The 15,955-nt window shown below is 40.7% G+C and overlaps 1 protein-coding gene across 1 annotated transcript; it reads right to left on the bottom strand.

The window, feature by feature from the left end:
• Positions 1-7,873: 7,873 nt before the first annotated feature.
• On the bottom strand, positions 7,874-14,947 carry OLFML1 (olfactomedin like 1; the record flags this gene model as incomplete). The annotated part of the gene is made up of 3 exons (XM_080617912.1): positions 7,874-9,415; positions 12,478-12,766; positions 14,822-14,947. 3 exons carry the CDS (start codon positions 14,945-14,947, stop codon positions 8,637-8,639), a joined length of 1,194 nt encoding a protein of 397 aa, XP_080474038.1. The 3' UTR covers positions 7,874-8,636.
• Positions 14,948-15,955: the final 1,008 nt, after the last annotated feature.

Genomic DNA, 15,955 nt, shown 5'->3' with positions numbered 1-15,955 from the left:
CCACACACCCTGCCACTCATGACTGTCCAGCCTTGGGGAAAACCTCTTGGTCCCCCTGTATTGTCTAAACCCAGACAAGACCCAAACCTGACTCTGCTTAACTCTCGGGATCAGACAAAATGGCCGTGGGTAAAACACACCCTCTGTGTGTGTGCCAAAATGGTGATCCCCATCACAATCAGCAGGCAGGTCCCAAGGGTACCCAAAGGCCATTCAAAACCTTCAGAACTCTCAAATGATGCTGCTGTACTTGTCACTGGGGCTGGTGTAGCTGCTGTGCTTGCCGGCTCTCTCACCACCAGCTTCCCTTTTTCTGAGTCCAGATCTTCCTCCTCTGCCTTGCTGGGAAATGCTGCGGGGTCTCCTGCATCCTCCTGGGGCTCAGGCTCACGGAGCTCAGCAGGAGGCTGCTGGGGGATGCTCTCGGCCTCCGCGGGGCTGGGCTCGGCCGTGGGGCTCGGCTCCTCCGCCGCCTCCTCCCGCTGCTCGGCAGCCGCCTCCTTCCCGGCCTCCGGCCCCGCTCCCGCCGCCGCTTGGTCCCCGGGGCCGCTCTCCCGGGCCGCTTCGGCCGCCGCCGGCTCCCGGGGCCGCTCCCCCTTCGGCTCCCCGCAGCCTCACGAAGACGGAGGTGAGGACAAGGGCCAGGACAGTGAAGAGCAGCGGGACGGGCAGGTACAAGTCCACGGCCACGTCCATCCTGCCCTGCTGCTGGAGCCCCCCCCTATCGCAAGCCATTACCATAAAGTACAATGAAACAAGAACCTTAGCCCAAGGCCCACACTTGATAAACACTAACACAGCAAATACCGGCTCTAAGTAAGCTACAGCATACTGAAACTGTGATATCAAAAAGAACAACTTTGAGAGCCCATAAATCAGCATTGTGCCTTGGTCAGATCTGTTGTTATCTCAACCCTTCGTGCCCCATGTTGGGCGCCAAAAAGAACTGTCGTGGTTTAAGCCCAGGCCGTAAATCAGAACCACGAAGTCCACTTCCCCCCCCCCACCTTTGTTCCCTCCGCTCCTGGAGGGACGGGGAGGAGAATCAAAAGAATGTAACTCCCACGGGTTGAGATAAGAACAGTTTAATAACTAAGGTATAACACAAACCACTACTGCTACCACCAATAATAATAATGATAAAGGAAATAACAAGGGAAGAGAATACAACCGCTCACCGACCGGTACCTCACCCCCACCCTGCCATGATCCAGCCCTTCCGGGAACTCTCAGTTCTACATCCCTGGGCATGACGTGCTGTGGTATGGAATACCCCTTTGGCTAGTTTGGGTCAGGTGTCCTGTCCCTGCTTCCTCCCGACTTCCCCTCTTCCCTGGCAGAGCATGAGACTCACAAAGTCCTTGGTCAGGGTAAACATCGGTGTTATCAGCTCCGTTCCCAGGCCAAAAGTCAAAACCACAGCGCTGCAACAGCTACTAAGAAGGAGAAAAACTGACTGCTGCTGCTGAACCCAGGACACCACCCATAGGCTGATCCGCAGACTGGAGAGCCAAGGAGTGATCAGCAGGACCCTCTCACCCTTTAATGGTCTGCGGCCAGTGCGAAAGTCTAGTGGAGAGTGGAGACTAAGAGCAGACTATCGTGGCCGAATGAAGTCACACCACTGAGTGCTGCTGTACCAGACATGCTAGACCTTCAGTATGAACTGGAGTCAAAGGCAGCCAAGTGGTATGACACGATTGATATTGCCAATGCATTCTTCTCAATTCCTTTGGCAGCAGAATGCAGGCCACAGTTCGCTTTTACTTGGAGGGGTGTCCAGTACACTTGGAACCGACTGCCCCAGGGGTGGAAACACAGCCCTACCATCTGCCATGGACTGATCCAGAATGCACTGGAACAGGGGCAAGCTCCAGAACACCTGCAGTACATTGATGACATTATTGTGTGGGGTGATACAGCGGAAGAAGTCTTTGAGAAAGGGAGGAAAATAATCCAAATCCTGCTGAAAACTGGTTTTGCCATAAAACGGAGTAAGGTCAAGGGACCTGCACAGGAGATTCAATTTTTGGGAATAAAATGGCAAGATGGACGTCGCCAGATCCCTACAGGTGTGATCAACAAGATAACAGCAATGTCTCCACCAACTAATAAGAAAGAAACACAAGCTTTCTTAAGTGCTGTGGGGTTCTGGAGAACGCACATCCAGAATTACAATTTCTCCCCAAGCGGGGAGAATGGTCCTACCTGGAGCCTCTGGCAGAAAGCTCCAGGGGAGACTTGAGGTTGACTGCTCGGCTTTTGGAGTCAGGGATACAAAGGATCCGAGGTCAGCTATACCCCAACTGAGAAAGAGATACTGGCAGCCTATGAAGGGGTTCGAGCTGCTTCAGAGGTGATTGGCACTGAAGCACAGCTCCTCCTGGCACCCCGGTTGCCCGTGCTGGGCTGGATGTTCAAGGGCAGGGTCTCTTCTACACATCATGCAACTGAGGCTACATGGAGTAAATGGGCTGCACTAATTACACAACGAGCTCGAATAGGAAATCCCAGTCGTCCAGGCATTCTAGAAGTCATCATGGACTGGCCAGAGGGCAAAGATTTTGGAATGTCACCAGAGGAGGAGGTGATGCGTGCTGAAGAGGCCCCACCATATAATAAACTGTCAGAAAGTGAAAAGCAGTATGCCTTGTTTACTGATGGGTCCTGCCGTATCGTGAGAAAGCATCGGAGATGGAAGGCAGCTGTATGGAGTCCTCAACGACAACTTGCAGAAACTGCTGAAGGAGAGGGTGAATTGAGTCAGATTGCCGAGGTGAAAGCCATCCAGCTGGCCCCTGAATGAGAAAAGTGGCCAGTACTTTATCTCTATGCTGACTCATGGATGGTGGCAAATGCCCTGTGGGGGTGGTTGCAGCAATGGAAGCAGAGCAACTGGCAACGCAGAGGTAAACCCATCTGGGCTGTTGCACTGTGGCAAGATATCGCTGCCCGGGTGCAGAACCTGGTGGTGAAGGTACGCCATGTAGATGCTCATGTACCCAAGTGTCGGGCCACTGAGGAATGCCAGAACAACCAACAAGTGGATAAAGCTGCTAAGATTGAAGTGGCTCAGATGGACTTAGATTGGCAACATAAGGCCAACATTAGCCCAGTGGGCTCATGACACTTCAGGCCATCAGGGCAGAGATACAACATATAGATGGGCTCATGATTGAGGGGTGGACTTAACAATGGACACTATTGCCCAGGTTATTCGCGACTGTGAAACGTGCTGCAATTAAGCAAACCATGCAGTTAAAGCCTCATTGTTATGGAGGATGATTGCTGAAGTATAAATATGGGGAGGCCTGGCAGATTGATTATATCACACTCCCACCAACCCGCCAAGGCAAGCGCCATGCGCTTACCATGGTGGAAGCAACCACTGGATGGCTGGAAACACGCTGTGCCCCACGCCACTGCCCGGAACACTATCCTGGGCCTTGAGAACCAGATTTTGTGGTGACATGGCACCCCAGAGAGAATTGAGTCAGACAATGGGACTCATTTCTGGAATAATCTTATGGACACTTGGGCCAAACAACATGGCATTGAGTGGGTATATCACATCCCCTACCATGCACCAGCCTCTGGGAAAATCGAACGGTACAATGGGTTGTTAAAAACTGCGCTGAGAGCAGTGGGTAGTGGGACTTTCAAACATTGGGATACACACTTACCAAAGGTCACCTGGTTGGTCAACACCAGAGGATCTGCCAACAGGGCTGGCCCAGCCCAGTCAGAACTTTTACATATTGTAGAGGGGGATAAAGCTCCTATGGTGCAGATAAAGAATTTGCTGGGGAAGACAGTCTGGGTTATTCCTGCTTCAGGTAAAGGCAAACCCCCTCATGGGATTGCTTTTGCTCAGGGACCCGGATATACTTGGTGGGTAATGCGGGAAGATGGGGAAGTCCGATGTGTACCTCAAGGGGATTTGATTTTAGGGGAAAACAGCCAATGAACTCAATTGTATGCTATTGCCTGCTATGTAGCACTTTTATAGCCGACCCACTAGATGTCTTCAGTTCACCAGTGACTGTCCCTGACTTCCCTCCAACCATCATCCCAACAAAGAACGAACTTTGACGAAACCAGACGAACTCAGCAGTGACCAGACAAGTTCAGTGGTGTCATCAGCAGGCAACAATCCAACACCGCACACAGTCTCTCCTGCTCTGAAAGACTGTTACAAGAGATGGAACCCACCATCATGGACTGGACGAAGTCAGCAGCTTTATAGGGGTTGGTCCATGAACTAAGGAATGATATCTCTCTCTTTGTCTGTGTGTGGACATATATATATATATGAGACAAAAGCGATGGTATATTGAAAAATGTGGGATATGAGCATGATGTGAATGGTATGGAATAAAGGGGCGGATACTGAGACAAGGAGGCACAAAAGCACAATGTAATCAGTTCTAAGTAACATTAAGTTTAATGGCTTTGTAATGGAAAATAACTGCGGTGCTTGAAGGTAGTTGACATAGTTTTAGGTCCTTAGGACCTTAGGACAAAAAGTGTAAGAAAAGCAGAATAGGAAAACAGGACCTGGGGATGGAGAGTAGCTGGGACTAGCAGATGTCCAGGATGGGAGTAGTTAAACTAACTGATAAGTAGAAGACAGGATGATTGCTATGTCTGTAATGTTAATTAAGTTGGTGCTTCAAAGACTGCCAGAAGTTATGAAGATTGTTGGGAGAAGTAAACGACCCTTAAAGACCACCATCACATTTTTGTATGCACGTGAAAAACTTCCTGGAAAATTATGTAATCCATATGTAGCCTCAGGGATAGGTATGTGTGCCCAGTGACTATATAAGAATGGCCTGTATAGCAATACAGGGACACATGTTAGGAGGAGCTATCCCCCGTGTCTCCCGGTGCCACAATAAAGAATACCTGCTTGTAAAATTGAAATTCTGTTGGCGAGTTTGTTCCTGGAGTTTTCTCAAAATCAATACTGTCCCAGGTTCAGCTATAACAGTCATTTTTCTCCTTCTTTTCATTTCACTTCTCCACCTGGTGCAGTGCTGTGTTTTTGACTTTCAGCCTGAGAACAACACTGATAACACCGATGTTTTTAGTTGCTGCTCAGTAATGTTTAGTCTGACTGACGACTTTCTGAGTCTCATGCTCTGCCAGGGAGGATGAGAAGCCGGGAGGAAGCAAAGACAGGACACATGACCCAGTCTACCCAAAGGGGTATTTCATACCACAGCACGTCATGCCCAGTATATAAACTGTGGGGAGTTACCTGGAAGGGCAAGATCGTTGTTCGGGTTGGGCTGGGTATTGGTCGGTGGGTGGTGAGCAGTTGTATTCTTTTCCCTTGTTATATCCCTTATCATTATTATTATTGGTGGTACAAGTAGTAGTTTTGTGTTATACTTTAGTTATTGGACTGTTCTTATCTCAAACCCTGGGATTTACATTCTTTCGATTGTCCTTTTCATCCCTCCAGGAAAGGGGGGGGAGGGGGAGGGAGAAAGAAGTGAGGGGAGTGAGCAAGCGACTGCCGGGTTCTCAGTTACCAGCTGGACTTAAAATACAACAGGAGATGCAGTTCCACCGATCTCTTATCTCAGAGATGGATAGAAGGAGTTAAGATTCCAGCCACGTGTATCGCTCAAGTCCAGAATCACTCGTTGTGATCTTTGATCCGGGCTGTGACACACTTTTATAAATGTAATGAAGAGATCACCAGTATTTAAAAAATGAAGATTATGGATATTATCCTATTCCTAGCAGGAGCTGTGGGCAACAGATGGAAAGAGTTGCAGAAGGAGTAGTGTTGGAAGGCTCTGTTTTTCAGTTGAGTGGAAATAGAGTGGCTGTGGTAGGCAGGACTGATTTCCCATGAGATTAAATGGATTTACAGTCTGTCCTCTTGTGTGCTACAAGGAACCTATCTGAACCATCTGCAATGGAGTTTTAAATAAATATCAATTTTTTAATGGAAATTTCACACCGATTTCTGCTCTGCTGTATTGGCATGCTGACAGCCAACGCGTGGGAATATTTGCCTAGAAAAATTGAATGTGTGCCTGCAGCATGGCACAGGTAGTGTTCACTAGATGCTCTTCGGAAGTCCCTTCCAACTCAACTAGTCTAGTCTAACGTTTTCTTCTTCCTACCTCCTCCTTTCCCTAGTAGTTCATGGTAGGGAAGTCTCTGATGGCATTTCTTCCCAGCCTTGCACTAGCAGAAGGCATTGAATACCCATAAGCATGTCCCAGTCGAGGCATTGACTCTGTCACCCTCTGGGAAGGAGGTGTGTACCTTCCGATGGATTGTCTTGAGATGGTTTGACCATCTGATCTGCTTTGCAAAAAGCTGGTGTGGAATGTGTTCTTTGGAAGTCCTGTGCATTCATCCAGTTGAGCTGGGTTTCCACATCTCTGACACTAGCAAGGCTCGAAGCCTCAGTCTGAAGCAGGACATGCTTCTCAACCAAATGGCTGCAAATATTTTTGAGGTGAGCAATACCTGTTCAGTTCCTTATGAATTTGGTTTTATTTCATCATGCTCATTTCCAGAAACGCCTGAGCTGTTTCCCTTGGAAAAACATGCTGAAACACAATAACCTTAGAACAGCATCAGAGAGTAAATGAACCTCAGTTTTCAGATTTAAGAAAACTTTGTTATTCTTATTTCTTTTTTAATTTTCTTTTTCATTTTGTTCAGTACGAATTAATCTAGTGAAATTCATCTTTATAAAACTTTCTCCTTTTCTCAAAAGTTGGCACTACCTTTAATTCATTTTGAAGCTTGGATTTCTAGGGCAGTGAGTTTCAGCAAGAGCCCTGCCTGAAATTTTGAGGACTGCTTATTGACCTCTCTGTACAACATAATAGTGTTGGCTTTCGTTATTGTTTAATTGTGTGGCGCATGGTATATTCCAAGAATGCCTTTTCTTAAGAGAAGACTCAAATCTGTATTTGCATCAAAAGCCTTTATTCATTAATTAAAAAAATTGCACATCCTTTTTCAATAAAAGATTTCAAAGCATTTCAAAGGTGGCTAATACCGTTTCGTATTTCTGTGTTTGTAATTTTACAGGTAAGGAACAGGAGGCCAGATAGTTGAATCTGCCATTAACCATAGAGGCACAGTTCCAATCCGCCTTACTTTCAGCCTGAGGATATCTTTTCATTAACTGTGCTTCCTTCTGCAACACAGAAATAATGCTGCTTAGAATGATTAGTTTATTTGCTAAAGCAAAGTAGCACTGTTGCAACTCAGCAGTCCATTCACTCTTAGGTGGAACTACTTTTCAAAATCATTACCTGATGTTTGGTTGTTCTGTTGAAGCTACTTTTGAAGAGAGCAACAGCTCTTTCAGTGTAAAGAACAAAATGGGCTTTCTGTGCGAACAGCTGTGGATTGCCTTTCAAGCACCATTTTTTTGTTCTTGTTGTTACTAAACAAAGATGCAGCTGTCATTAAAATCCAAAAACCTGCATTTCACAAGTAAAGGCCTACGGTTTGTTTGTGGGTTTTTGTTTGTTTGTTTTGGTGTTTTGCTTGTTTATTTGGTTTTCATTTTATTTTTGAAACAAAAATGTGTTTGTATTTGCCCAGAGTTTGTCTGTTACTTAAAAATCCAGGAATGACCAGCGACATGCCCTCACATGCACTACTATGCTCATCAGGGCCACCTTTTCTGTATAGGTGTTTTGCTGGAGTCATATGAGGAGGATTCTGCTATGGGTAGTGGAAATACTTTGAAGTATTGAGAAAATGCCTCACAACTAGATGCTGAACGAGTGATATGTAAAACATTTAAAAATAGTGTCTGATGCAGAAGATATCATCTAAGAACATTCCTTCTGGCACACAGGCAGTGATACACTGGAAAAAAAAAAGAAAGGTGGCAAATTGAAGCTGTCAGAAGTGAATATTTAACTGCAACTAATGTATTAGCAGGATCAAAATTTGACTGTACAGCTACATGGATAACTAAAGTGTGGAAATGTCATGGAAATATCCTAGATGTTCAATGATAATGAATAGCCTTGATGTAATGGGCAGGAAATATATGTTACAAATAAACCTTATTTCTGAGGATGTATATCTCTATGGTTTGTAATAAAATAAACCTCTCCTTTTAAATTATCTTTATAGATAATTTCCCTGGAAGCATGTGATTTTATAGTGCTCACAAGGCTTCCTATAGTGAGCTTCAGGGTAGTGAAAGTTGTCAAGTAATTTGTATTGGACAGGAAGGACTTCTGATTTGATTTCCATGGTGCTGAAGTGGAATATGTAGTTCTGACAGGAAAAGAATGTGGCAGAGATGGATTTTTTTGTGTGTTTTGGTTTGTTTGTTGTGGGGTTTTTTTTGGTTTTTTTTTTTTTTTTTTTTCTAATTAGCTTTAGTGTTTAAGACTGATTTGCCAGTATGTGTACGTATGTGGTGTTGGATCAACATGTAATTCATATTAATGGAGTCCTTACATATTATTAATTGGCCATTAGTTTAAGATCACTGGGTATGAAAGCCTAAATATATGCAAAATAGATGAAAGTTGTAACAAATAGGAATAATGTAATTTTAATACACTTTAATGATCACCTTGACATGGGGCTGATAGCTTTTAAGTGCACTTGAAAAGTTGCTAAAGATTCTAAACTTTTTGCTTTGTGTGCAGCTTATAAACGATCTGGGATCCATTGCCCCAAGCAAAGAGTTGTTTTTCTTTAGGATTGTAATGTATAGTGGAATGGCTACCCTGGCGCTTTGGAAAATGCAATACTGGGATTTCATGAGTATTTACAGCATCTAAAACGTCATAAACACATTGTATGCGAGAGGTGCCTCCACTTGGAAAGTTGTAGACAACATAGAGTGTGTTGCATGTCATGAAAGCTGCTTCAGCATCCTTGCTATTACATGATGTGTCCCAAGTGTGCTCTACTGCCATGGTTATGTGGTTGATTTTAGTGATTACAATGTTTCCTTCAGTCTCTGGTTCTGCATGTATTGCCCAGAGCCCTTGCTCGTCAATGGCAAGATCTATTTTTGTAGGTGGAGAAAGCTGATAAGCAGGAATTCTTCCAGCCCCTGGCAATAGCATTTGGTCAGTTATGTTTCTTTTCTGGATATTGAATTTAATTATTTCATTCAAGGAGCCGTATCTGTGATAGAACAGGAAACCCTGATATATGATGTGGCCAGTTCCTTGCCAGGGAAACGGCAAGGTGACTTTGCGAGCTTTTAGCATATGATTGCTTTCCATGAATGTCATGATATTTGCAAATTCCAAAATAACATTATTTACAGAACCATTTAATAAATAGATCTTTGCATGCTTTTTGCCAGGATCTTTCATCCAAGAGCCATGCTCATCTCCAGTCTTCTTAAATATCTTTAGGGACTTAATACCTGCAAGCATGTGGTCACAACCTGCAAAGAAACACCCAAATACAAAAAACCACAAATAATTAGAATACCCTTTCTTTGAATTACTTTGTTTCCTTTTAATCCTACTATAAGACATATGTTAGTATAGCAGTAAAGGTGTCAGCAGCATGGCTATAAGTAGTGTTGAAGCTAATTTTACATAATATATTCAGCATCTCCTCCTAAGGAAACTGCGTATCTTCAGTACAATAGTGTGTTCTTTTCTACTCTATTAGACCAGTGTTATTCAAAAAAGATTCGATTTGTGTACCTGAAAAGTGAGCAAGAGCATAGTCAGTGATTCTATGATTATTCATGTCAGATCTTACAGAGCTTTAATTTTTACTTCAGAGAAGTTTACTTCTGCTTTAAATCAACACAGTAAAATAATCAAACTTATTTCTTATTGAAGGCATACTAATTAAAAGCCATTTTTCTGGTATGCCATGTGTATAGGTTATTTTTTTTTTTCAGAAATTCTCTTACTGTCTGTTATTTATATTTATATTTTTTTTAATAATAAGTCAAATAAAAATAGATCATTATAAGAGAAAATCAAAACATTTGGTAATCTTACTATTCCCCTTCCTACCTGCAAAACAAAGAAACTAGGACAAATATATATATCACAATTAATTGTGAATGCCTATACATTAAGGTGGGCTTTAAACGAAGTGTGTTATCAATTCTTATACTACAAGCATGGTCTGTAGATTTACATAATTGTTTAGCTTGCTATAGGCACAAAATTGGCACCATCAGAGAGCAAGTCATAGATTTGGCTTCATTACATTTTGCATGCACTTTCAACAGATGTTTGAGACCAAAAAAACACCACATTTGTCAAAAACTTGGGCATCCAGATGCCAAGATCTTTATCCAGTATCATTCTTTTCAGGAAAAAATTCTACTGTAAAGCATATTAACAAACTCATTTACCAAAGGCACTCATAAATTACAAGAAACACTATTTGAAGTTTAACAAATTGCCTTTAGTGAAGTGCATCCATTTTAGTAAACAGAACATAGCCCTAAGGCAGAAAGTTCTGGCAGTAGATGAAATAAGGAAAGCTTTTGCTTTTGAAAGCCTCTCTGTTCAGCCTGATATGAACCTATTGAAGTCAGTGGCAGGATTCCAGTTGTCTGTAGAGAGCAACCTTTATGTCATTTGTGTGTACTGCTACCCTCTAACCAAAGCATTTAGATATGCTGCTACAGCATGGATTTTTTTCTTGAGAGTTCTCACTGTAGATGCACCTTCCTTGAGCAAGCTTTCCCAAAGCTAATATTTATTGATTAGATAGATTCTAAAAACTTAAAAAACCTGTTGAATCCAAATACCTAGCCAGCCTTAGCACTATCTTCCTCTGCAGGAGAGATAACGATTGCCAACTGAAATCTGTGAATAATATCTCTCTTTTTGAGAGAAGATTTTTCACTCTCTGGCTTTCATAACAGCTTGGAGGAAGACTGAGAAAGAGAGGCATTTACAATGGGAAAAAAGTTTAATAGTGTTTTTCCACATTCTCCACAATAATATCTTCAAAGCTCACTGTTTCTTATCATACCTCAAAATGCACAGATCATTTCCCATTTCCCACCAAATCAGGACGAGGTATCAACTACTTCATGTAAAAACAGTGATTCTACTTGATTGTTATTTTCAAGTCTGTGTGAACTTGAATCAAAAACAAAGTTGGACTTAAACCACATGTTTTTGCTAGAGTTTTGGAACAGCTCAGCAAAAATAGTTGTAACTTCTGGCTAATATATGATAACATAGAAGCAGAGCTGCTATTTGCTAGGTCTTGCTACTTTTTCTAAGTGCTGTAAAATCTGCACAGGGACTAGTTTTACCATCAGCATCAATGGGACAAGCATCTAACTAGTACTGATGAAAGTAAAGTTGCTATGAAAGGCTGCAATAAAATTAATAATTTCCAATAAGGGAAATGGAAAGTAATTTCTTTCCCTCTAAAACTTATAAAGATAAATTTTTCAAAGTGTCCTTACCACAGTCAGTTTAAGAATCCTACATTTTTTCTGCCTCAAAAAAATGCCTAATGTTCAAAAAATCTATGTATGGAAAAAGAAATCTTGATATTCAAAGCATTCAACTGTGGTGTAATAATAGATCTTAGACCAGAATAGGTGATTGCTTCTGTTACGATCTGCCTTATTAATCTTTCATTATAAGTTATAAACTTATTTGTAAAATTAAATCTAATTGTGTTGAAGGTAGTAGAATTGTAGAATTAATGATGCTAAAGATCTTTCACCCAACTTTAAAAAAAGGGGTATAAAAAAAAAAGCTTATATTTCTTACTGTTTATTTTTAATTTCTTACTACTTTTGAATGAAAAAGAAACAGACTACTTCAAATATGTCTACAATATATAATTTACATCTATAGCCAAATTTCTTCAGGCAAAGACACTTATAAAACTTTTTTTTTAAGGTATAGGTTGTGTATGTATTTTTCATACTAAGTACCTTAACACTGAATTTTCAGATGGGAACTGAGCTTTGCTTGCAGCTAAACCAGTGTGTTCTCATGACAAAATACATGGAGGGGAAAGGGAGAGAAAGAATAACAAAGGACAGTAAAACAGATTGTAGAAATGGATTAAGTCCTTTCATTAAGTTGTTAGTTCACCTTTGAGTTGAGCTTTTGACCCCTGCTCATGTCAATAAAAAAAGACCACCAGTAATTTCTTGGTATAGCTGCAATACTCGGAAATGCACTGGTGTTTTTTCTGTGACTTTGTGAGTGTACATTCAGAGGCTTTTTACATAACTTTATAATAAAAAGCAGCTTCCAAAAAACCATTTTGATACGCAGCAGAGTATCTGCAAAATAAGTATTTGAACTGTGCTTTCTTCCTTCCCTCTCCCATGCTATTTTTGTAGTGGGTTTTTTTTTTCTTTTTTCTAATATTTACCCAGCAAAGCTCCCTGCAATTATCTGTGGTATTCACATAACTTGTGGAAATCTGTTATCGCTGTATCAGCATGCATGTACTGGCTCATTCACATCAAAGTTCTGAAAAGTAGACTGTTCTTACTTGCATTAAGCATGAGCTTAAGTTTCTTTTTTGTTTCTGCTTCTTCAAATAGCTGCTGTTTCACCAGGTCTTCGTGTACTTCTATACATGTATTGGACACTGTGAGAGATCCAAAATAGTCAATGTCCCTCTGTGCTCGTTCAATTCTTGTTAGCAAATTCTCTACTTCACTTTTAACCTCAGCCTTATAGCTGTTCAGTCGTGCCAGGCGTGACAGTACCATCTTTGAAAAGTCTCGGAATTCTTCCACGTAATCCAGTATGTCTTGATTGCATTTTTCCAGCCTCTTCTTGAGTTAGAACACAGGAAGAAAATACATGGATAGACATGTATATTCTGATATATGATTACAACCTCATTCATGATTACTTTAAAGACTGCACTATTCTTTCCTTTCCAGTCCCCCTGACCCCCTATCTATTTCAAACTGATGGTCTGTCACTGTTTATCTACATGAAATGGACATATTAGACTAGCATTAGCATTCACAACTTTGGACGAAAAAACCCACATTTGTTTTCTTGATGTGGTTACTGACCACCAGATAATTTGTTTTGTTGCCTAAAGTGGCAAAAGTGCTCTGGTGGAAACAGCCAGAGACACTTAAGTGCACATGATCTCTGACTACTTGCTTTCCAGAAACTTTTCAGAACTCCTCCTGTACGACCATTGGTGAAGTGGTCACAAAAGTTCTTCTGACCGAAATCTAAAACATGAACATTTCACATAAATGCACCTCTTCTGACCAAGAAAGTATCTAGTGTGGCTGGTTTTCACTCATTTAAAATGGAAAATCGAAATCCTAGTGTGGCTGGTTTTCACTCATTTAAAATGGAAAATCGAAATCCTATGTTTGAGAAGGTTGCTGGGTTTTTGTCAATTTTTTTGCTGTATTTAAAAACAAAACAAACCCAACAACAGATCTTTCTTTATACCTAGATTCAAATTATCAATGTTTTTAAAGGTGAGGAAAATGGTTTCTTGGTTGTAAAGCAGCCTCTTTTGTGAAGATCATAGGTGGCCTGAAAACAGAAGCCCAACTGCCACTTTGGGAAGGTGAGGAAGTTGAACGGATATACAAACCCAAACACAGAATCACAGTAGACCTAACTGCTAGACTGGTTGTTCTGATTTGGTCTTTTAAGCACAGGTTTCATGTGTTTTATTTAAGGTGGTGTTTGAATAGGGGATGTCTGAGTTTGCTAAATGAGCTTGCAGTATGTAGGTGTTCCAAGTATACTTGGCAGTGGTGGTTTGTTTATTTTGAAAAGTACTCATTGTGTCGTGTCCACCACCCCCCACACACTTATATGTGACCATAAGTTTCCAGGATGTTGTACTTTCTACAATTTTAAGTATTTTCAGGTGTTTTCTTCAATATCTGCCTCACCCTTTTTCTTGTTCTTTGTTTCTTGCCCCTTGCACCAAATGCCACAAGCAGAATTGCATCATTTTTAATGGGTGCTAACTGAATGGAAATTACCATGTGAAGTTATTCCTACAGTGGCTAAGAATATTTGAATCTTGGTCTATACAATGGGAACAGAATACCAGGCTAATCCTTCTGGGTTTTCTGTGTTGTGATAAGACCAGTGAGAGCTTTGTACAAAAAAGGGAATGGAAGATCAGGCAAGTTAAAGCTTCTCTAAGAGTCTGCAATACAAGTCAAAAGCCAAGGACATGTTAATGATTTCAAATTTACTATGTATGATTACAGCATGCCAATACTGAAAAGGTATTTTGAAGTTCTGTTAGTTTTCTGCTGCAGAAAAAGAAGGTGGTACTGGTGCTTTTGTATAATTAACGGAAAGCAAATGTCTGTTTCAGCCTTGCAGCTCTAAGGGGATTATTTCAGCTCCTAGTTAAAGTGCAAATATGCTGCTAGTTTACACAAATGTGTCTTAAACTTTCTTCCAGGTAGGCTCATCTGTAAAAAGGCAAAATACCTGATATCTATTAATGTCCTTATTGTCTTTATTAATACTTAAGCACTTCTACTGGTAACAATACAGTTACGCTGTTCCCTATGATGGACTGTGACAGTACTATAAATATTTGCATATTTAGCTAAATTCATTGATGTAAAAAAATACAAGTGATAACAGAATAAGAATATAATATTATGAAATCATATCCTGTAGTAAATAATAATGTGGTAATTAGGAATCATTATAGTTAAAGGTTTAGCTACAATTTTGCTTATTTGAAAAGGCTGGAAATTTATCTCCCTTATATTGTTTATCATGCAAACTGTTGTGTGTTCATATACATAGAAGAAACTTTATACATTTTCAAACCTCTTTGCAGTTAAGCAGTATTGCAGATTTATACAACTAGCACATACCTCTAAAGACAGGAAACGCCGGTCAATGTAGTTCATCAATGCTGCATCTTGCATCATATATTGTGCCTCTCCCATGGTGCTTGTGAGGAAAAGAACTAATAAAAATTGAAGTTGCAAGACTATCATTGTTTCATAAAATTCTGAGGGAAAATAGTAGTGAATTAAGAGTGTGTGTGTGTGTGGATGGCAATCCCAAACACTACTGCCGGTCCAGGATTAAATGCAATTTAAGAGTTGTCTGATGCCATGATATGAAAAAGTAATACTAAAAATTACTAAAAAGTTAAAAATATCGTGGCTGCAAGTATTAAAAAGACTTAAAATGGCAGCTTCAGTTTGTCATTAAAAAAATAAATTCTGGAAGAGGAAATGAATGTGTTTATTTCTAGAAGCCATATGACTGTTTTCCAGTTTGTGATCCTCTGATCAATCCCAGATGTTCAGTACTGAGTCACATAAAGCCTGTAGGCCAAATTTTAGTAACTACAAATAAAAATAATTTGTTTTCCTTTCTTTTTCCTCCCATCTGCCTTCCCATGTGACCAACACTGTGCAGTATGTAGCTAGTCTAAGTCAGGATAGATTCAAAGTCAGTGGAGCACTGCTCATTCCTTAAAACGAAGATCTGCATAATGTCTGTAGCTATTTCAACAACCACTGCTGTTACTGTAAAACAATCTAAAGCAATTGTTTTCATGTCCAGTATTCAGCCTATTTAAAGTAAGACAATAGGACTGAAAAAATATTTTTATTTTTTTTCCTTGTCTTTCAGTACTTTTCCAGATATAATCTAAATACTTAACACAGTTTTGTGTCAATTTAATGTAGTCCTTGATAGGTCTCTTATTTTGCAACAATAATTCCCCTCAGGATAATTTAAAAATTAACTATAATTAACTTTTGTGGGTCTATTGCATTTGAGGAAATATTTATTTATTCTTATTCACAATTTCCATGAGTGAAAGCCTTCTCTGAAAATATACGTGGCTATGCTAACACTGTATTTGCTAGGAAACCATGTGTTAGGATGTTAGAAAGCTCTTTGTATCTGAAGCCAAACAGGATGTCTCTGCTTGTCTTTCTCAGAATTCTCCACCTCTTCACTGTTTTTAAGTTCCATCTTTTTCTCTACAT

The sequence above is a fragment of the Psittacula echo genome (genome assembly GCF_963264785.1).
Source record: "Psittacula echo genome assembly, chromosome: 5".
Classification (NCBI taxonomy): domain Eukaryota; kingdom Metazoa; phylum Chordata; class Aves; order Psittaciformes; family Psittacidae; genus Psittacula; species Psittacula echo.
This window is presented reverse-complemented; position numbering and strand designations above follow the sequence as displayed.